Here is a 24,661-nt window from a genome sequence, read left to right as displayed (position 1 = left end):
GGGGGGGGGGTCGTCAGTTCGTCAAAATAAACCTTAATAAAAGTTGCTCGGTTTGTTGGGAATCATCTCGTTGGTTGACCTATATTATCAAAGTTTTTAATAGAAACGTCTATTTTTCACTTCAGAAATGAAAAGTGCGGAAAATTGTACGTTGGAATACATAGTTTGGTTTCTGTGAAAGTAAACCCTAAAGATTATCCCAATGTCATTCATAATTTAGAAGAATAAAGGATTGTTAAGAGTGGTTTTGACTAGAATCCTCTGCTTTAGAGCTTGTATGACCTTGACGTTTGGCCTTGACCTTTTTTTCAAGGTCACTTTGAATGACAACTCATTTGGAATAGCAACGACATGACTATTTTTACTTTAGACTTGAAAATAAAGGAAAATGTGCCATAATACATAGTTTAGTTTTTAGTGAAAGTGACATTTAAAGATCATCCTAAGATCGATTCTGCATCTCTTTTATAAGTCGAAGTAGTAATGAATAAGAAAGAAACTTCAAGATCTGTTTGGGATTAGCTGTTTTTTAAATGATTATACCCACTTTTAGAAGGCCTTGAAGAATATGAAATATTCTTCACTATTTCGACTTACAACAGAGATGCAGAATCGACCTTGGGATGATCTTCAAAGGTCAATTTGACCAAAAACCAAACTAGGTACGCATTTTGACGTAAAATTTTCCTTTATTTTCATTTCTGAAGTAGTAATAGTCGTTTCTGTTACAAAAAAATGAGATGTCATTCAAAATGACCTTGAAAATGGTCAAATCCAAGGTCATAAGTTCACAGCCTGAGAAGCAGATGATGCTAACTCGAATCACCCTTAACAATTCTTTTATTCTTTTGAATTATGAATGAGCTGTAAAATTGACCTTGGGTCACTTTCACCAAAAACCAAACAATGTATTTCGATGTAAAATTTTTCTTTCTGTTCATTTCTGAAGTGAAAAATAGAAGTCTCTATTTAAATAAATAAGTTGACCTTCAAATGACCTTGAAAATATGGGTCAAGGTCATCACAAGGTGACCCCCAACAAACCGAATAACTTTTGTAAAGGTTTATTTTTAGAAAATGACCCCCCTCCGGAATAATTGACGGGTGAAATTAAAATGACTCACCCTATCTTCAGGATGACCTAATGCATCAACAGAAGCAAATGCCATAGTGATTGTGCTACAATGTTGAAAAAATTGAATGTAAAAATATTGTAATTTTATCTAAAATGTCGTGTACACAAAAATCATAGTAGGCCGTGTAGTGGCTCTATCACTTCTTCATTTGGTTCTGCGCATACAGCAAGACATCCTGTGTATACAAAAAAAATAACCATCAATAACGCACTAAAGCTGAACGAGAAGATCAAATCTGAACATCGTACGTATCTCACATTTTTTAAAAATTCCATAAGTAGTACTAATAAAGTAAACACTGTAATGCACGTGCCCCAAAAATTTGATAACTTGTATCAGATTTACGGAGTTTTACAACGATTTTATAATATCTTCAATTTTTTAATATTCTGTTCCAGTTTGAAGAGATAAAAAAGTAATTGATTTCCGTCGACAAAGGAACTTTTCCTACCACTGTGCACAGAATAAGAATTTTAACCTTNTATTTATAAAGAAAATTATTATTAACTTTCCATGGAGAATCACACCCTTAAAATTCGCATATCATTAAGGAACAGCCTGTATATTCAATGTAAAATTACTAATTAGTTAGAACTGTATGCGTAAAATCATATTTATTTACATTTTACATAAATGTAAAAATTACACTAGAATTTCAATTGCGTTCCGAAAAAAATTGTACTTACAGAATACTTATCTATCGCAAATATAATGTAAATTTACCCCAAGACTTTTCAATGGACTAAATCAGAAACAAATTGTTGTTCTCAATTTCTAACCCACACATACAGAGTCGAACAAAGCCCATACTAATGTTAAATTGCATATTTTCAAAAGCTCTATGGTAGGCGGATCACTTCTCATCTCAAATTAGATAAATTTTCCAGAATTACAGCCGAACAATCAAATTAGAGATAATTATTTTTCAAGCCCCGGATAATTACATTTATTAGAGTAATATTTCCCGGGTTTCCATTATATTCATACACTTAAGTCCCGGTTTTCCCTTCCAATTTCCGTGAATTGAAATTTTATCCCTTAATTCTGCAAATTATCCGCAGAAAAATACAACAGCGGATAAGAACGAAATTCAATTAAACGGCGCTCCTTTGAGGTAGACAGATTTATCGGCGCCGCTGGAATTCAATGAGAAATAGAAATAAATCACATAAGCACAGTGGATTTTAACCCCATTCTCGCGCTCTATACTCGGATGGGGTGAATATGACCGCGGAATACTGATGCAATTTTGATTCAGGGCTCCGCTCAAGACGCTTCCTCCCAGATTTCTAGTTGAAATTTAGACACGTAAATAGGATTATTGCCGCAAATAGACGCGGCGCCATCTTCGCGTACTGATTTTACAGGGTCTTGCTGTTAGGAGAGGTAGTACCTTCTGGTGTTAGAAATTTTTAACCAAAACAGAGTTTTTAGATTTCATCCCAGCCAAATGTTAGTGTGTTTTAGAATTTCTACTATATTTTGTCATATACAGGGTGAGTTATTTTAATTTTACTAGTCAATTATTTCGGGGGGGGAGGGGGGTGTCAGTTCGTCAAAATAAACCTTAACAAAAGTTGCTCGGTTTGTTGGGAATCATCTCGTTGGTTGACCTATATTATCAAAGTTATTTGAAGGTCAACTTATTGTTTTTAATAGAAACGTCTATTTTTCACTTCAGAAATGAAAAGTGCGGAAAATTGTACGTTGGAATACATAGTTTGGTTTCTGTGAAAGTAAACCCTAAAGATTATCCCAATGTCATTCATAATTTAGAAGAATAAAGGATTGTTAAGAGTGGTTTTGACTAGAATCCTCTGCTTTAGAGCTTGTATGACCTTGACGTTTGGCCTTGACCTTTTTTTCAAGGTCACTTTGAATGACAACTCATTTGGAATAGCAACGACATGACTATTTTTACTTTAGACTCGAAAATAAAGGAAAATGTGTCATAATACATAGTTTAGTTTTTAGTGAAAGTGACATTTGAAGATCATCCTGAGTTCGATTCTGCATCTCTTTTATAAGTTGAAATAGTAATGAATAAGAAAGAAACCTCAAACCAACATCTGTTTGGGATTAGCTGTTTTTTAAATGATTATACCCACTTTTAGAAGACCTTGAAGTTTCATATTCTTCACTATTTCGACTTACAACAGAGATACAGAATCGACCTTGGGATGATCTTCAAAGGTCAATTATACCAAAAACCAAACTAGGTACGCATTTTGACGTAAAATTTTCCTTTATTTTCATTTCTGAAGTAGAAATAGTCGTTTCTGTTACAAAAAAAATGAGTTGTCATTCAAAATGACCTTGTAAAGGTTCAAGGTCATATCGAAGGTCACAACCTCAGAAGCAAATGATGCTAGCTTTATTATTTTATTCTTTTGAATTATGAATGAGACGTAAAATTGACCTTGTGATGATCTTTAAAGGTCACTGTCATCAAAGGCCAAACTATATATTCCGATGTAAATTTTTGCTGCTCTTTTCATTTCTGAAGTGAAAAATATACGTCTCTACTTAAAAAAATAAGTTGATCTTCAAATGACCTTGAAAATATAGGTCAAGATCAAATCCAATGTCATCACGTGACGCCCAACAAATCGAACAACTTTTGTTAAGGTTTATTTTAACGAAATGACCCCTCTCCCGAAATAATTGACGGGTGAAATTAAAATGACTCACACTGTATACAAGATGTCCTAAAGCATTAATAGAAGCAAATGCTATAGTGCTACAACACTGAAAAAACTGAATTTAAGAATTCTGTAATTTCGTCTAAATTGTCGTGTATACAAAAAATCATAGTAGGCCGTGTGGTGGCACTATTACTACTTAATTTAATTCTGCGAGAGACATCCTGTATGTACAAACAAATAACCATCGAAATCGTACTACGCACTAAAAATTCCATAGTACCTACCAATAAAGTAAGCACTGTAATAAACGTGCCCCAAAAATTTGAGAACTTGTATTAGTTTTACGACGATTATATAATATTTACATTTTTTTTAATATTCTGTTCCAGTCTGAAGAGATAAAAAAGTAATTGATTTCCGTCGACAAAGGAACTTTTCCTACCACTGTGCACAGAATAAGAATTTTGCGGTTTAAATCTGAAAAATACAGAAGTAGAAAAGAGGAACTGCTGTACCAACTGGCATTTTAATGTCGGTGCTGAAAAGAGATTATCATAGCGGGATTTTTTAAAGTACAAAAACCCACGTTTAAACCCACATAGCTCAAAGAATTTTATACCAAGCTAGCGCCTCACTTCATAGATGATTAGCGATATTAAAAAGCAATTAGAGGAAAATGGAAAACAAGTTCTTGAAGAATGTTTTCAATTCATAAGCAAATTATATAAAGATGCCCGGGTTCTAATGGACAGACTGACCACCATAACCACGCAGAAGAGGAAAGTTGAGAAACTGTTTTTCGTAAAACACCTTGAACGACCGATTTTAGAAATGTTCCAGACAGTTGACAAGTAAATACAGTGCTGTTGTGTAAAACATTGGAAAGATATTACTAGTAGTCTTTCAAAATTAAAATTTATCTCCTCCAAGAAGATTAAGGCAACAGCAGTATTAAGAACTGCTAAACTTTCGAAACCGAATCTCACTAGCAAAGAAGGTCAAGCCATCAAAGACCTGCGGCAACTTGCCCTACCATAATAGCTACAATTCCACCCGAAAAGGAATGAAACTGTTTTTGAACTCAACATAGTATACTTCCAAAGTGAAGAACCTATTATAGGACACGGTGCATTAGAAGATATATATACTTTATTTCAAGTGNGAAGAACCTATTACAGGACATGGTGCATTAGAAGAAATAGATACTTTATTTCAAGTGATTTGAAAGCACCCAAACTTTATTGCTTTCTAGAAATTGATCAAGTATGTGAAGCTGTACTCAGAGTACAGCTTCACATACTTGCTCATTAAGTGTCACATAAAATCAAGGATGTAAGTTTAAAATGCTGGAGTTTTTCTTGATAACATCAAGGAAATCCAACTAGACCCTGGTGAGTTTTGGCATGAAGTGGTTGTTCACAAAGGTGTCAATTATAGAATTATAGAATTTTGAGGAACGTCATCGTAAGGAAAAGACAACGATGAGAATTTAGTAAACTTGGGAAAGGTCTGCACTAGATGAACCTTGTTCTTCTTTAGGGATCAGGTTTTTCACAAAAGAAGCAGCCATGGGTTTACCTGTCTCTCCGGCTGTAATTAGCAACCCTAAAGCGTGTTGGTGTTGGTTTTGAAGTTTATAATCATTATATTATTATTATTGTATTACAACCATGACTCCATGGTTGTAATACGACACAAGAATTTCTGGACCACAGTGATGGAATACATTGGGACATCAGATTGATCACCGAGTTAGAAGAAAACAGTACCGTTCTTTTGCTAGATGTCACTGTCAAGAGAAACACCGGATAGTCTAGGGCACAGTGTTTATAGAAAGTCATCCCATACAGAGAGACATCTCAATATTGAGCCTCAACAATCTACAAATCAGTTCACTAAGGAATCTATCAGTAGGTTATCTAGGTCAAGGACAAAGAAGAATAATTGACAATATATCTTCCTTATATAAAAGGATGTACAGATAATAATTAATGAAGAACAATATTAATACAGTCTACCACAGAAGTTAAAAAATTACTAAAACGGTAAGATCAAGATAAATACAATATTCTGCCTCATGGTGGTAGTGTTATTTGGTAGTGTGTAGTTTTATTTCATTACATCTGCAACCCTTTCAACCACTCCACTGAGGTCTAGGGATCTTTAGTAGATAGTGCTAATCACGCAATGTTGGTTGCTTTGTATTGGACAGACAGCTAGAAGTTAGCAGATCAATTTTGAGATTTCAGTGTAAACTTGTCGGTGTAAAATCATTATTGATATTTTCCCAATTAATAAATTTCATGGTTGGTATCCATATGTTTAAATAAAAATATTTCTCTAAGAATCTAGTCGAGATATAACAAAAGGGAAATTAAATTCTTATTCTTAAAATAATTTGGAAAGCTGATTTAGAAAGAATTGTTAATTCAAAAGTTGAGAAAAATGCGACAAAAAAATGTTTGTCACTTGATGTGTGCTATGAAATTTAGTAGGCATATTGTACTTACGAAAATGAAACTCACTGTTTTCCTAATATTTTCTTTTGTTTGAAAACTTCTGGTACCCAAATATAGAAAAACATTTTCGTAACAAGATTTCGCAAAATTATACCCTACATACGAGGTACATAGGAATTGATACATCTCTCGAAAAATAAATATATCTGTGACTATAAAATTTCCGGTTGGTGTTTATTTGTCTCTCTCGACAGGCCTAATAAAAGGAATTTCAGTGACAAAAAAAAAACAGAATTCAACATACCCATCTATCTGGAAATATACTTTTATATTATAGATTTCGCCCTCAAATAAAGGCGGAACTCCCGGATCCGTGTGATCCCTAAACAAGTCCTTCCCCAACATTTAATTTAAAGAAAAAGGAAATAGAAACACAAAACGGGGCTCTCGGGTCAAAATAATATAGGACCGCATATAAGGTTAACAAATGTGGGATAAAAAAAATTTATCCTCTCGGGCTTGTTTTACGAACTTTTTATTACGTTTGGGCGAAAGGAAAAAGAAATATTTTCCTTTAATATGGGGTTTCTGAAATAACACCGTAGTTGTTAGAGTAGAGAATTTATTAAGTACCTAACTACTAAAAAACCTATATTGTTATAAATCAACGATAATAATTGTTATTTAATACTTTTTACATAATAAAATATCCTAAATTTTATAATGTTGTACTATAAATAATACAGGCTTATTGACAGTGATCAATATCTTGCGTTAGTTACTAAATTCTCTGAAATTTTGCGTGAACAAATTTAAATGCATTAGCAACAATTAATATGAAATGGAATTTTATGATGTTGTTGGTAGAGTAGCCCCATACGATGCTCTACAAATAAAAAAGTCATCTCAGTTTCGAATTTCGAAAACTGAAAGACTTTGCGAATATTAAGGAATTCGAATTGTATAAGCACGCGCTAAAACTAAAGTACCACGTCAGGCGATCATCAGTTCCAGTGGACGATAATCTAAAGGTGAGTGAAATCCGGAGAGACCAATTATCCAAACCTAAGACGAACTTCGCTACTTGATCTCTGCGGACCTATCAGAGACTGTGATCGAACGTCTACCCTGAAGCCTTGCCGCTCATTAACCAGACAAGGAACCTGGTTAGTACGTGTAGTGGGCTCTAAATTATTGCTATTTTGCATTGTGCACTGCAAAAAAATTTCACTCTAATTTCACTCAATTTTACTCAAAAATGTATAAATTTACATGTATACATCCGACTTGAAATTTTCAATCTATTAGTATGAGTACAACTGAGTGAAACTCAGAAATGAGTGAGTTTTACTTTAAGTTACTGCTAACAACTATCAATTGAGCGACTTTTGACTCTATTCTGAGTATATAAAACCAATTTAGAGTTAGAGAATATAATTTAAATTTATTATTGAGTAATTTTTTACTCAGATTTGGTTTTTAATTAACTAAATATTAAGTGCAAAAATAAATCACTCATAAATGGTTAATTAGGATATACAGTGTTGCAATTAATTCACTTCGCGGGGGCTCCTCCTGTCCTGGCTGAGACCCGACAGCTGAGACCTGCCGCCGTCGGATAATAATTCTAATAATTTTCCACAAATTGTCGCGAGCACATTGTTTCCGGCTTATACCTCCGTTCTAACGCCCCATCCACCCAGGTATTGTGCAACCTTATGATAAATATGCTAAGTGAAAATAAGCTCCTAACAGGTGTCTAAAATTTATAGTTACTCGTAAAAGGTCTGCGCATGCTCTAAGAAGTTCCCATACTTCAGTACATACAGGGGACCTCGAAATCAGAAAGAGGCCTATAAAAAAGAGATATAGACACCAGAATAACCAAGTTTAGCCAAAAACATTAGTGCAACTAGGCTCAAGTATTAAAGTGTCCAGAAAACCGTGCCATATGGAGGGTGTACCAAAATGGACGAAGGCAACGAAACAAATTACATCATGTTACTCTATTTCAAGGCAACTACATGTTGCTGATAGGGAATTTAAGAAAAAATCATGTTACACTACAGGGCTTCAAAAGTGTGCCAAATATGGATAAGGTAGATCCGCGACATGGCACCTAATATGGAGCCCAAATGTCAGACAACGAAACATCAACCTTTTTAAAATACGGCAATATAGAGAAAACCCCAAGAAAATATATTGACAGTGTAATTCAAGTTGTGCTGAGTGTAACTAAAAGTTATTCATCCATATGAGATTTATTTAGCCAACAAAAGCTGAGTGAACATTACTCATTCGCTTTAACAAGCAGTTGTATTGACTTTGAAGGAAAATTTACTCAGTATTTTTACGCTGGCTTTCATCTGCTCACTAAATTCACATGACTGACGAAATGTTTTCGAGCATTGTTGCCGCTTTTGAGTCTACACTAGTTAGATATTATCGTACAAGTCGCAGATACGACAAAAGCTATTAATACTTTTTGTCGGAGACCATTTTGCTACTTCTCATTAGCGGCTATGTGAAAAAGAGATCAGAGCCCTGATCGTCAGCATGCATTGAAACGGAGCTTAAAGCGTACGATATTTATAATAGAAAGGAGGATACAAAGCAGTTCTTTCGTATTCCCTTTGCGTCGACACGAATATTCATCCAGAAACATGCGACATACGAGGTCTATTCAGAAAATAACCGAATTTTTTGAATTACGCGATAATTGCGATATTTAGTGATATGCGGTTGGCAGCATTGCGTTGAGCATAACCTCCCCTGTAACCACATGTTGCTATGATGATACAACTCATGGTTCATGACAATGCGCCCGCACAGTCAGTTTTGTCAATTCGTCAGTTCAAAAATTAAATTACTGTCCTCCCTCACCCTCCTCACTAGTCAGATTTGGCTCCTTGCGATTTTTTTTTATTTTCGAAATTAAAATCAGTACTGAAAGGACGCCGCTTTCAGACTACTGATGATATCAAAGCAAATTCGTCACAGACATTTTAAATGAAGACATGTATGTAGTGTGTAGACAATTGAAGATGATCCCCGACCAGAAAAGCCTTCGACTTCAACTGATGGCTCCCACGTCCAGAAAGTCAAAGATCTGGTGCGTGCAAATCGCCGATTGGCTGTCAAAGAAATTGCAAAACAGGTTAGCATCTCAGTTGGGTCTTGTCATGAAATTTTGATGACCGAACCACAAAAAAAATCGTGTGGACGTTTGTTGGCAACTCCTTGAATAATTCATTGACGATGAAATATTCATTCAAGGGTTCATAACGGGTGACGAAAACTGGGTTTACGGCTACGACACGCAGAGGGAAAAAACTGACAAGAATGTCCGTAAGACATACATTTCGATAAATCTTAATATTTTTTCTTTTAAATTACTCACATACACTTATTCTATATGTGACTCTGCGACCACACCCTAAACTAAAGAAATTTTCATGTTTGGACTGTATAAGTTAGGGATATATGGGATCGGAGTTAATGGTTTTGGTTTTTATAAATTTAAGGTTTGTGGATTTAGGATGGATAGGTTTGGGTTTTGTGGGTTTGTGGTTTGTGTTCTGTGAGTTTGGGATTTCTTGGTTTGGGCTATGTGAGTTTAAAGTATATAGGTTAGGAAGTTCATGATTTTGGTTTTTATGATTTTAAGGTTTGTGGATTTAGGTTTTAAGGGTTAGGGATTTGTGGGTTTGAGTTTTGTAGGTTAGAGACTTGTAGTTTTGGGTTTGAGGGTTTGGGGTTTGTGGGTTTAAGATTTGTGAGTGAACTAAAGTTTTTGTATCGTGTATTTTGTAGATACCTATTTTATTGTTTTCCGAAGTGAAAATTTCTTTAGTTTAGGGTGTGGTCGCAGGGTTACATGTAGATTAAGAGTCTGTGAGTAATTTAAAAGAAAAATTATTAAGATTTATCGAAATTTACGCCTTAAGGACACTTGTATCCGTTTTTCCCCACTGTGCGACATTGAGACAAAGGTTCATCATTACAGTGGATTGACAAAGCATCTCAACTCCCCAAGAAAACACATCACTCTCGATCCAATGTCAAAGTGATGCTCACTGGTTTTTTCGACTTCAATGGAATGGTGCATTTTAAATTCTGTCAAGGCGTTTTGTAATGGTTCCAAATCATCTTTCTTGCACCATGACAATGCACCCGCACACTCAGCTTTGTCAGTTCGTCAGTTTTGTGTCAAAATTCCTCTTACACTCCACCTACACCAGACCTGGATCCTTGCAATTTTTTCTTATTTCCGAAATTAAAATCAGTTCTGAAAGAACGCCGTGTTCAGACTATTGACGACATCATAGCACATTCGTCACAGAGTTTAAAGGCCATTTTAAATGAAGCTATCCAGGACTGCTTCGCGAAAAGGAAACACCCCTGGGAAAACTGTGTGAATAGGGGAAGGGAGTACTTTGAACGAGACAAGGACCAATAGTGTATAAAGTTAATAATAAAGATTAAAAAATAAGGTTCGGTTATTTTCTGAACAGACCTCGTATACCGTGCAAATAAGATGGATAGAAGTAATATGAAGAAACGCACCCGCAAAGTGTCACTTATGGCAACATTTTTTATGCACAATTTTATTTGCGTTACGTCTTTTCAATCCCTCCATCGATTCGATGTTTCTTGCTGGCTTTTTAAAAGCCGAGGTGGCCTTTATAGAATTCCGAGGATGATTAATGGTGTGTGTGATGTTTATTGTTTGTCAAGTGAAGTTGGATTTAAGTGGGTGAAAAGATTAAAAATATGAGCGGCGCACGAGAGACGATGTGAAAAATGGCCGCGAGAGGAGAAATATTTCTATATAAAATTTGTCGTATGAGATTAGGTATATAAATTTGAAATTTTTAGTAAAAAATGATACGCGGTGGAAAGGCAAGGAAATTCAATTTCATACAGGGTGTTTTAGGATGACGACGACATATACTCTAATGGCAGAGTGGGGGCAGCAATGGCGGGAACGAATTGACCATTTAAAAAAGTACTGGAGTAAAATTTACATTTTCGTTTTTCAAGCTTCTCCACTGGGATTTCGATTGTCTTAAGATATACAAGGTCGGTCAAATTAGGGCAAAGTTACGAATAACATAATATTGCCTTATTCAACATTTCTGACACTGGCGCTTCAAAATATATTTTTTTCTAAAACGTGTTTTTCCATTCGCATCCAGGCTATTTGATGAAACAATCTTAAGTGAAAAGTGACAACAAAAAGATCTCTTTGTAGTTGCCAGTCTTCGTCAAGGGTCAAGTCAGAACATCAAAAATATGAGATATTTATTTGAATGATAACATTATTTAGCAATTTTAGTATCAGTTTTAGATTTTATTTTGGATAATTATTTGTTACTATCTGTCTACTAGCACAAAATGAGCAGCAAATTCTGGAAAAGTTAAAATTTTTTAATTCTGAATATCTGATTCTGAAATTCGATTTTACAATCGTCATTGAGTTAGTGTTTACAATAGTTTTTTAGTAGTTAGAGTCAAAAATGGCTTGCGTGTATAGCAAATTCGGAGTTGATGGATATCACAACATTTGTGTTATGGTGAAACGTGTGCTATAGTGAAACAGGACATTTGTGTTAGTTCTTAGAAACTGAGTAAGACGAGCCCAAATGTGTTTACACGTCGGTGGACAAAATTTTGAACAGTTGTGTAACATCAGGTAAGTCAAATTATTTTATTAATTAAAATCACAAATTAATTTATTAATTAATAATAACAATAGCGGCAATAGGTGCTATAAAATTCTATTTATTCCTTTCCTTGCGAAATTCTTTAAAGTTTTTGACCGTTTTTATCACACTTTGTCGCTCGCCGTGTTAGTCGCATTGTGCGAGGTCAGGTTTTACAGTGGACCAGTTTCCAGTGCCGTGCAGAAGTGTATTTTTAAATCAATTTCGAACTACCATTTTTGATTTTTTCTTTACAAAATTGTATTTGTAAGTCCCCTGTACATCCAAAAAATATTTTGGATAAGTTCTGAATCACCCTGTATATGAGTCACAAGTTGGCGATTTGTTGTAGTATTTAAAACACCTCAAAAAAAGACCAAGCATAAAATTTATAAAATGCCATGCATAAATTAGCACAAAATTACCACCAAATTGGTGAAAAATTATAATTTTTTAATTCGATGTATGAGTTGAAGCGTCAAATTTACGACACACTATAGTGAGCACAAAATTTATAAAATGCGGCACAAATTGGCACAAAATTCTGGGTAAGTAAAACATTTTTTATTCAATATTGTGATGCTACTCATCAAGTTGATAACTCATTGTAGTTTTCAAAATACCTCAAAAATGAAGAGAGTACCTATATAATTTATAAAATGCGGCACAAATTTACATGAAATTAGCACAAAATTCTGGAAAAGATAATTTTTTTTAATTTGATTTATGAATTTTAGCGTCAAGCTGATGACTCAATGTATTGTTTAAAATACCTGAAAAAATGGACATAGTACAAATTTATAATGTATGGCACAAATTAGCACATAATTATAGTGTGCAAGTTGAAATATTTCGATTTATGCGTCTGTAACTTGACGGTGAATGTAAAAAGAAATTATAAGACTGGGAGGAGGCAAAACAATTATTTCCACCAGCTACAATTTTTTATTGTTATACTAATATGTATTTATATACAGGGTGTACCAATGAACACTTTGCACCCAGCTTATTTTGAACTACGTTCCAAAATATTAAAATTGCCGCGACACGAATTTTGTTTTCGAGGGGGGTACATTTTAGCGTTAAATACAGACTCGCCAGAACAACCCCTTTCGCGGGGGCGCATTCAACTTTAAAATCTTAAATGGCACTCTAGGTCGAGTGACACCTCATTCGAAAGTGTTTTTAATTCTGGTTGTCATCACGTATTTTCTTCAATTTTAGTTCATCCGTTGTTGAAAAAAAAAATTTACTTATGCTTAGAAGTAAAAGACAATATTGTATTAATCATTTAATTAATTGTTCTAAATGCTAAAGGGAAAACATAAAAAATTTTAATTTATTTTCACTGTAAAAACTGTACAAATAAAACGTATTTTGAATAATGAAAAAAAATTGGTACTGATAACAAATTTACCAGTCAACCAGTCAATATCTTTTAGTCGCTGTTCAGTTCTCAAAGAAAAGTGTTTGGCGGAGTGTTTTTTGTTACCCTTTATTTTTAAAATTGCTTTTTTGGAAGGCTGAAGGGTTTGAATTATTTGTTTTTTTTTTTAAAACCATTGTTATTGCTGGGTTTCGGGCAGGATTTTTTATTCGGGTTCCCCCAATTAACCCCCCTTCGGTTTTTTCGTTGGCTGTTTTGTTTCAAGGTTTTTTTGAACCGGGTCCGTTGAAAATTAAAAACGGCCATTTTGGAACCCTTGTTGGAATTGGGGTTCCGGAATTTGCGTTTTTTGTTCTTTTGGAGGGGGTTCTTATTTTGGGTTTTGTTAGGTTTTTTGAATTTTGGGGGTTTGTTGGCCCCGGTTTTCACTGCTTTTTAAAGGTTTTTAATTCCCCCCTTTTTAACTTCCATTTGTTTCAGGCCTTGATTGAGGCGGTTCTTGCCGGTGTTTTGCATTTTGGGGAGGTGTTGCTTTCCGGTTTGGCAACGATCAAAATTTTTTATATTCAATATGTTTTTCCGACGAATGCGCTTTTTATCTGAATGGCTTGGTTAATCGTCATAACTGCCGTTATTGGAGTGATGCCAATCCGACATTATTTAGAGAGGAACACACTCATCATCCAAAAAAACTTAATGTGTGGGCAGGAATTCTTGGAAATAAGATTATTGGACCATATTTTCTGCTAGTAAATCTTAATGGGTATATGTACTTTGAGTTTTTGAATAACTACATTTATCTAATGATTGTTGAAACTATGGAAAATGATGACAACATTTTAGAAGACAATGTTTGGTTGCAACAAGATGGCGCACCTCCACATTTTACAGTTGCAGTTCGACAGTTTTTAATTGAAAATTTTCCAAATCAATGGATAGGTGGTCGTGGACCTATTAAGCGGCCACTCGGTTTCTTTTTATGGGGACATTTATAGTCTAAAATTTATTCCACTCAGCCGCAATCTCTAGAAGAACTCAGGCGGCGTATCATTGAAGAATGCCACCTAATTACCCCCGAAATTCTTAACAATGTTCGTCGAAATGTGTAACAACGTTTTTATTACTGCATGGAAATGGGAGGCGGGCATTTTGAACAATTAACTAAATGATTATTACAAAATTGTCTTTTATTTCTAAGCATAAGTAAAATTTTTTTTCAACAATGAACTAAAATTGAAAAAAAATTACATGATGACAACCAGAATTAAAAACACTTTCGAATGCGGTGTCACTCGACCTAGAGAGCCATTTGAGATTCTAAAGTTGAATGCGCCCCCGCGAACGGGGTTATTCTGGCCAGTCCGTATTTAACGCTAAAATGTGTCCCCCTCGAAAACAAAATGGACGTGTCGCGGCAATTTTAATATTCTAGAATGTAGTTCAAAGTAAGCCGGGTGCACAGTTTTCAATTGTGCACCATGTATAAATTTGCAACTGCTTTCTAAATCTAACATTTCATAAATTAGTGAGATCGTCGTTTTTAAGTATGGAACGATTAATTTGCCTCATCCCAATTTTGTCAGTTTTCACTACTAAAAAATAGACTTTAGTCAATAAAAATATGTATATTCTGCATACCTGACGAGATGGGCCTCATGGGACAGGTCATGATGTTCTCGCACCGCTGTCCATCGATGTTGAATTCCTCGTTCTCTATGTAAAGCTTGATAAAAGGCAGTCTTGTGTTCAGGTAGTATCTACAATGCAAATTTCTTGGGTACACACCCGGATAAGCCGGAGATTGAACGTAACAAGTTTGGAGACGACAATCCCTAAATATTCGCTCGCAGTATGACCTGAAAAACGGATAAAATCAATCACCTACGGTCCCCCAGCGAGAATATTTCCACGGAGGGAAGGGCGCTTTAACCGCCGAATCCTCCAGGAATGTAAATATTTAAATTCAGTTCTCCTCCCGCGGAGTATTTTGAATAATACAAAGGTAAAATAAATTTCTTTGTGTCTTTGTGGACGGCACAATGAGATTTTGCGATTTCGATTTGTTATTGGGTAGCAATAACAAAGTTAAATGTAGAAAATTCCGTCATTAGGTAAGGAAAATAACTTCTTTGTGAATTTGTAACCGAGAGAAAATTGTATTCAGGGGAATTCTATTTCCTGTTACAGTTAAATATTCAGCAGGAGTCGTTATTCGGATTAGAAAAATAGTTCTTTTAAATTGCCAGTCTTGCGAGAAACAACTATATTCGCGGGCTATATGCCTCGACCGGCATTGAATTATACTCGCAACACCTAATACCTAGTATAATAGATCGTTCGTCCGTTTAACCCACCAGACACGGACCGGTTTCGGACTTATTGGTCCTCATCAGTCGTAGGTGAGACAACCGACGAACGATCCATCTGTTTTAGTGTCGTATACTCACGACAAAGAAATATGTTATACAATGGCTCCATCTATCGCGCTACTTCCCAATTACGCCATCCATATGGCTACTACTAGTAGGAAGCGACAGCCTAAAATTTGCCAGGTACTTATTCGCACGGCCCTGTTTTTTGTTTTCGCCCAGTTGGCGATTATCGTGCAAATAAGTACCTGGCAAATTTTAGCAGTTCTCTTCCTACTAGTAGTACGCATGTGAATGGCGTATTTGGAAAGTAGCGCTATAGATGGAGCCATTTACGCTCCGTATAACATAGTTCTATTAGTTCAATTTATTGGTAATACCCTTGGCTATATACACTCTAGTCAAGGGTAATACCTGAGCCAGAAACGCTGCTGGAGACAACGCTGACATGTTCTTATACTCTTAATTACACATGCATATAAAAAATAAAAAAAGTGGCCTATACAAGGTGTCCCAGAATAACGTGTACAAGACCACAGATACGTGGACTCAAAATAGGCAGATTTAGGCTAATTCACCTATATCCGAAATCGCTTCGTTTGGCCGCTAGATGGCCTCAAATTTCGTGAAAATTTTTTGAATTTTGTAAATAACTCGAATACGTATTAAACGATTTTGATTATTTTTGGGGTGTGGACTTTAGCTTTCAATCTACACATTTGGGTGTTATACAGAGTGTTTTTTAAAACTACAACTCCTACAAAATTGATGTATGTTGATAATATCCGTTCATAACTTTTTCCTCTTTCGGGCAATAATGACAAGTTTTTGGATCTCTTGTAGAATTTTGATTAAATGAACGATTTGGGTACCAAAAATATTTTTCAAATGTCTACATTATCTTGCTACCTATATTACAATACTTAACAGTGCTAGTAGGTACTGATTTTGTAGGTTGACTGTAATTTTAGTTTGATCTTTTAGTCATTGTGCCTGTCAATTCTTAATGAGTTTCTACTACGATAAGATATACCAGATGTTACTTCGATATGGATACACACACACACATACAACGAATTATTTACAACAAGCCTAATTTTATTGAGATAATTAGTAAAAACAATAAATTACAATAAAAAATACTGGAGATAAAAGTAACAAAGTTGATGTTATTAGGTTTAGTACAACTTATTATAAAAACTGTTCAAAATGACTGCCGTTGTTTCTACAACAAAGGTTAATTCGGCGAAGTGAGTTAAAGGATACCATTTGAAGTTATTGAGGACAATTTTTTTAAACATTTATGACAATTTGGATGTCTCCACAACTCTTCTTCAGTGTTCGATGTGAAAGCATACAAAATTGCTGATTGCTGATTGATGATTTTTGGAAATTCTTGATGTTTCTAGACATATATATTTCGTTTCCTCTTCAGAGAAAACACGGGAAAAATTGTCTTACCGCAGTTTATATTATTTTGATGTAATATTATTAGAAAAAAGAACTGAGAACTCTATAACAATAACAACTAAAATATTGACATAGGAGTCGAAGATGAGATATTACGATTAGACTGAAATCTGCATTAATCTAGTAACACACATCACAGTATTATAAGCAGAAATGATGACCATTAACTTCTATGAATCGAATTAAAAATCTGCCAACGCATTGTTGTCTACCTTATAATCAGGTTTATAAGCACTTACACTAGAACAAATCTAGACTGGTATGTGATTGTTTGGGTGCTGATGCAAGTCTAAGAAGTCAAATCGATATGAGCCTAGCTTGAGCGGCAGAACATGAGGAACATAGGGGCAATCGGAAAGCTGATTGTTAGCCAGAGCAGGCTCATATATGGTCCTCATGTCTTGCTAGATTGGGTGGAGGATAAGGCCCGAAAATGGTAACAAGGTAACATTGTTGTCTGGATATTGTAGATTCAGCAAAGTCAGGCAGAAGACAACATCTGTAAGTTTCTCTGAAGAGAAAGACTGTAGTCCATGTATTGTGTAAGTGTTAAGATCTAGTAACAGTGCCTTATCTACTGCTTGGAAGAGAACCGCTGGAAATCTGAAGCTCCACTGTCAAAGTTGTGGAGCTTAAACAGAAAGCTAAAGTTGTATGAGAAACGTTAAGATTATGAAAGTACGGATGGTGGGACAGTGAAAAAGGATGATGTAAGTAAGCGTTCTAACAACCACTCCATATATTTATAATCAATAATCTTGCCCAAAAAGGAAAAGGCATCAGATGGAGGAATACCTATGAATTTTTTATCCGAATATTATGAAGCATTAAACTTGTAGAGGTACAGTTTCGGAATTACCTGGAATTTATTGTTTAAAAGTTTAAGGTAAAACATATAACAAATAACAGAAAGTTCGACAGCCACCCAAGATATCGTTTACAGCTTTTAAAAGAGACAATTCCATATTCTTCATTTTTCGTCACTCTTAACGTTAGATTTGATTATTTCTACCACGTTAAAAAGAAAACTTTTAAATAAGTAATCTATTGTTCCAGAAGAATCAGTCTATCTTTATATAACTCAAGTTGACTTAAAATTAGTAACAGAAAATGCCTAAAATAAATAATTATAGACAATTTGAAAAGAATGTCCTAAATTTGAATTCGGAACACCTTTTCTAAATTAATTCTTTCGTTATCTGGCCAAAAAAACTCAATTTTTGCATGATGTCCTTTAGTTTTCTCACGAAACCAAGTTGCCACATAACATAATTCAAAACCAATTTTTGTTGTCATAATTTGTGAATAATACAAAATTGAACTCATACATTGCTAACATTTTGACAAAACTGTACCAATACATACCATATTCGCTATGAGCAAGTAGGTAGAGGGGATAGTCAAACATTTGCGAGCGCTAGTAGCGTCAACTTAGTGAACTTAGGTCGGAAATTTAAAAATCTTCTGCGTAAGGATATTTTTAAATGGGACACACAAGTTGTTGTATCAAAGATTATAAAANTTGTATGAGAAACGTTAAGATTATGAAAGTACGGATGGTGGGACAGTGAAAAAGGATGATGTAAGTAAGCGTTCTAACAACCACTCCATATATTTATAATCAATAATCTTGCCCAAAAAGGAAAAGGCATCAGATGGAGGAATACCTATGAATTTTTTATCCGAATATTATGAAGCATTAAACTTGTAGAGGTACAGTTTCGGAATTACCTGGAATTTATTGTTTAAAAGTTTAAGGTAAAACATATAACAAATAACAGAAAGTTCGACAGCCACCCAAGATATCGTTTACAGCTTTTAAAAGAGACAATTCCATATTCTTCATTTTTCGTCACTCTTAACGTTAGATTTGATTATTTCTACCACGTTAAAAAGAAAACTTTTAAATAAGTAATCTATTGTTCCAGAAGAATCAGTCTATCTTTATATAACTCAAGTTGACTTAAAATTAGTAACAGAAAATGCCTAAAATAAATAATTATAGACAATTTGAAAAGCATGTCCTAAACACCTTTTCTAAATAAATTCTTTCAGTATCTGGGCAAAAAACTCAATTTTTGCGATTTTTAATGATGTTCTTTAATTTTCTCACGAAATCAAGTTGCCACATAACATAATTCAAAACCAATTTTTGTTGTTATAATTTGTGAATAATACAAAATTGTACTCATACATTGCTAACATTTTGACAAAACTGTACCAATACATACCATATACCTACATAGACAAGAAACAAAGTCAGTTCGAAAAAGTATCCAAATAATAAACTCAAATGAAAGTATTGCAACTGAAGGAACGTTTACAAAAAAATATGAAATATTGAGTCTTTACTTTTCTTTGCGACGTAGATAATTGAGTATAAATGTATGTCGAATTTTTACGTTCCCCGATGCTGATATATATACTCCTTCCAGAGTTAGAGCTTGTATGGTATATTGTCTTCCATTTTAACTAACAAAGGAAACTAAATTAACCTTGAGCGTGAAAGGGAAGACGTCGTATATAAATTACATTAACTTACATTAATGTATCACCCTCTTGTACTTAATACGGTTAATTCTCAGGGGCAATAACATTAAGAAAGTGTACGTACAAGAACAACATCAAATGTATTATGTAGGCATTCTCGGCGTGTCAATCATTTCTTGAATTCCCTTGCAGGGGCTTTCAGAATTAAAGGCAAACTTTTGTTTTATTTCCACGTGTAACCTATCTAAACAAACAAGCCTGCCTTTATAAAACATGAAATAGAGAAAAACTCAATGTATAAAACATTGTTTTACACAATAATTTACAGGATTATCATACCAAAATGTTAGATTCGACTGTAAGTACGGATCGTCACAAATAAGTTTGCGTTTCTGATTGAAGCAAAACTGCGAAATTGAGAAAGAACGCGTCCGGATAGAAGGAATAATACGATGATTTGGGATAGCTTAGAATTATTTAAAATTGAAAATACGCTTTAAATGAATTTAGTAAGTAAGACGTTTGTCTTTTATATTTCGGGAATAGAGAACAAAAAAAGAAATAAATCATCGTATATGGTTCTATTGTTTTTGAAAATATTCTACATCAAGATCAATACACTTTTGAGTGCGTTTGAGCCAATTTTCGAAGAACTTTTTCCATTCCGATTGAGGTACCTCCAAAACATGCATTTTGATGCATCTTCAGGCATCCAAAAACGTTGACCTCGTAATTTATTTTTGTCGTGCGGGAACAAAAAAAAACATTGGGTGCCAAATCAGGGCTGTACGGCGGATAACTCATCAAATCAACTGTTTCAGTTCTCAAAAAGTCTCTTGTTCTCTCAATGTGTGAGGGCTCACATTGACTTGGTAGAGAATGATGCGTCTACAGCGGTTTCCCTTATTTTTCCGAAGGCTTGAGCAAATGGTTGTGTACCATTCAGAATAAATAATAATGACATAATTACCACATTTCCGGTTTATCTGAAAAAAAAAAACCAGGCGACCATTTGCTTAGAAGTAATTCGTGTGCTCACAACTCTTGTTGGATTTGGCTCATCCCATTGAAAGACCGAATAGATCCTGTTATGATGTCATAGACGTGTTTTGAAGCTGTGCGATCGTATTTCTTGAGCATTTCTTTCGACCAAACGACACGAGCCTTCTTTGAGCGTTTGTCAAATTATGTGGAGTCCAACGCGAACACATCTGTTTGGCGGCCAAATGTTCAAGCAATATTCAACGAATACTGGTGCCACTAATGTCCAAGGATGCACATAACGATTTTGCAATGTTAGTTCACGCACAGCATCATTGTTTTCTGAAACAACAACCGATTTTGGACGATCTTCACGAAATTCGTTGGGAAGCGAAAATATACCACCGACAGAGAGTATTTTTTATGGTGCTTCATAGCCAAAACTCGAATTAAGTTCATCGATACATTGTTGTTGAGATAATCCACGTCGAAAGTTGTAAAAGATGATCGCACGGAAATGTTTACCACTTATTTATGTTTTTTTGGCTGAGATAAATTTTTCATATCACTGTAAACCACACAAACAACGAACGCCTGGATGTCAAAACGTTTAAATAGTATACCGATAAAAAGTCAACATTACGATAGGGTCATCGGTCGTCAGATGGCAGCAATCCTGGTAATATTAAGGTACTTATTAGGCTGACATCAAGATTTCCAAATTTCTAATCAAAATGTTGAAAAAAACTGATCGCAAATGGTCTTAACGGCCGTTAAATCAAAGTTAACATTCATGTCTGCGACATACTGTTTCATAGCAATCCAAACTAAATCGGTGGGGTATAAATCTGGACGATATGGTGGAAACCTTTACATATTCGTCATGTGAGCCTAACTTGGACAGCAGAACATGAGGAACATAGGGGCAATCAGAAAGCTGATTGTTCTGGAGCAGGCTTATATATGGCCCCACTGTGTCATGAACTTTTATGCGACAATGCTAACTGCATTATTAAGACTGTTTTGCTAGATAAGACCAAAAATAGTATCAATATAACACTGATTACTGGATATTTTACACTCAGCAAAGAGTTACACTGATCGGGCAGAAAACAGCATCTGTAGGTTTCATCAAGAGGAAGAACGTAGTCCACGTATTGTGCGAGTGTAAAAATTTAATTAGGGTGCCTTATCTACTATTTGGAAGAGAAAGACTAGAAATCAGAAGCTCTGTGAAAGAGTCACTGTCAAAGCTGTGGAGCTTAAGTAGAAGGCTGAGATTTTGAAAGTATGGATGAAGTAGTGAAAAAAGATTATGTAAAAACCATTAATGATAAACCATAAATGATAAAACCATTACATTATTACATTATTATTATCAACCTTTACATATTCGTCATGTTCGTGATCATTTATTTGTCACTTGTATAAGGTAAGGTTCGGTTACGCGAATCCATATTAGGACAACTTTCAATTTGTGGTCAATTACTATCATATTTCTTGGCTCTAAATTGGGACTAAGTCTCTTCTGTAATTACTTTTTATAATTTTCAATGTTCTTATCATTTTGATGATCACCACTTTTACAGGTTGTTTTGAAACGTAAGTATGTATTGTGCATGAATCCATCTGCATTTCTAGTATTTAATATAAGTCTTTAACTTTTTGAAACTGACCAATATAAACCATAATTTGCGTCACCATTCCATCCACTATTATCCGTATGAGAAGGATGAATATATCTCGTCTATGAATAATTGGTCTATTTTTTCTTTTCTATAACATTTCATACTTTACTGACCCTGCTGCAGCTGGATCTAGGCTTTCTACATAAAAACTTTTCGGTTGTTTCCAGTTTTGACCCTACGAAATCCCACTTCCTTGAGATGTTTTCTCGAAAATCTGAATAATTATTACCTTGGACCAATTTTTTGTGAATCCTTTTTTTCTATGTGAAAAAATTAACTACAATGCGTCATAGGACAGCCATATCGAAGTCATATAAATCGGTATTGGGAGCTGACTTTCGCCGTTTCATATTTGACTGTTCATCATTCGTAATGGCATTGATTTTCTTTTTTACGCTTCTCTTCACAGGGTGATTTGCATCACATTTGCTACTAATTATCACGATTGACCCTTTAAATTTTTATTCGTCACTTCGAAAAATAATTCATAGCGAAGTTATTTCGGAAACTTTAATACAGCCCTGAATACTCATTCCTATTCGCTCGAACCCACAATTATAAATACACAGTGCGCATTTGTTTGCGAGGCTACCTCAGACGGATACTTATGTGTCGGTCTTTGTACGTTGTCTTTAAAGATATTTGAAAATTACGGAATGGTATCGGAAAATACGGAATAGTCACCAACTCCTACTGATTTAAGGCCACTTAATTTATTCATTAGTAAACTCTTCGGATGGGCGTACATTGTTCAAAATACACATTGCGTCAACATTTAAGGGAAGTTTGCAGCTTTAGTTTGAGACATTTTTCTTTCTTGATATCCTTCTTAAAGAACTATAACTGGATTGAGAGTTTGCAAGTAATTTGGTAAATGAATCCTCTCGTTTCAGGAAAATATAAAATCGAACAATTACTTAGCTTCAAATGGTTTTCACTTCACGCCTTACACAGCAGCTAGGAAACTCAAATATTTCACAGATTTCATTATCGACAAGGTTAAATCCTAGCAAAGGCCCCGAACGGATTGGCACTGGAGACTTGTCGGGTATGATTATTTTTATAAAGCTGGTGAAAACCCCGTCCGCTCTATTCTGTACAGAATACTCAATAAATAGTTAAATCCTAAGTTACCTGATATATACCATGTGACACAAAAATGCAGTACACAGGTATATATGTATAAATTAACTATCAGAAATTACTTTAATTAATATTAAAAACACTGGTGATATTTAGAGGGTCAGTAACTACTTTCCAGACATCTTTCTACTGCTTAAAAGAACAAAAGGTCTAAACAAAATATTCGAGCTAAATGAAGAAAACTGCATTCATTCCGATATAAGCTTTAATTTAAAATTGTTTTCAATTTTCTCGATATGCGTTCAGAACTTCATTTTTTATTTCATCTTTTGTATAATGTACAAAATGATTCCTAACTTATCTTAAAAAATTGGTTGAGTGTACAGTTGGCACATCAAAGAAAAGTAAAAATTAATCATGTGACTATTTCAATTTTTGAAAAATTATTTGTTACGTTTATATTTTTGTATTGCATGTACTTTGTATATTTACTGTACTGTACTGTACTCTCTTGGGATTTCGGTCTATTATTCTATAGATTAGAATTTTGCTAATAAAGTTCTTCTCTCTCTCGTATTAAAAAGATGGACCGTATCAATGTCCACTATATCAAAATATATTTTAACTAAATCTGTAAATCCTTACTAGACCAGGCGGTATCTGTTTTGGTTTGGGTGAATCGTATATCCACGGAGATTTTTGGCTTTTTGGCTTTCAAATATCACTAGAAATGTAAATTTTTCTATGCGCATAAAAAAAACATGGGCTTAACATTTGGCGGCACAATATATTAAAAAATTAGAAAAATGTCATATTTTTCTTCCTATTTAATTATGTATCTTTTCAAGAGTTGATTTTAGGCAAAAATCGAAGAGGAAAAAAATGTTTGCAATTAAATTTTTTACAAAACATGTTTAGTTACAAATCGAATGAATCATGATTATTATGGTAAAAATCGAAAAAATCGCAAAAATGCGGTTAAAAAACAATACTTTTTAGGGAATTTTTTTGGGGTACTTAAATTGGGTATAGGACCTTTATACTTGGCTCAAAAAAACTTCATGTTACGTAGAATTATCACACCAAGTTTCATCAAAATCGGTTCGATAGATTTTGCATAATAATTTTGCAATTCAGATTAAAAAAAATTGCAAATTTTCAAAATTTTGCATAGTAAAAACCAAGGCCCTTAGATACTTGAAAATTTAATCACATATAGAAGGGCTCTCAAGCTTTCAAACTTTTTTT

At 34.4% G+C, this 24,661-nt stretch overlaps 1 protein-coding gene across 1 annotated transcript in view; it reads right to left on the bottom strand.

Moving 5' to 3' along the window:
- LOC108905260 overlaps positions 1–24,661 on the bottom strand; it is a 125,713-nt gene that overhangs the window by 97,469 nt on the left and 3,583 nt on the right. Inside the window, exon 2 of the mRNA XM_023454763.1 lies at positions 14,971–15,188. Within this exon, the coding sequence (XP_023310531.1) occupies positions 14,971–15,188 (218 nt within the window). The remainder of the gene's footprint in view (positions 1–14,970; positions 15,189–24,661) is intronic.

This window comes from Anoplophora glabripennis, unplaced genomic scaffold (assembly GCF_000390285.2).
Source record: "Anoplophora glabripennis isolate ALB-LARVAE unplaced genomic scaffold, Agla_2.0 scaffold172, whole genome shotgun sequence".
In the NCBI taxonomy this organism is placed as follows: Eukaryota; Metazoa; Arthropoda; class Insecta; order Coleoptera; family Cerambycidae; genus Anoplophora; species Anoplophora glabripennis.
Note: the sequence above shows the minus strand (reverse complement) of the source record. Positions and strands in the feature narration are given on the sequence as shown.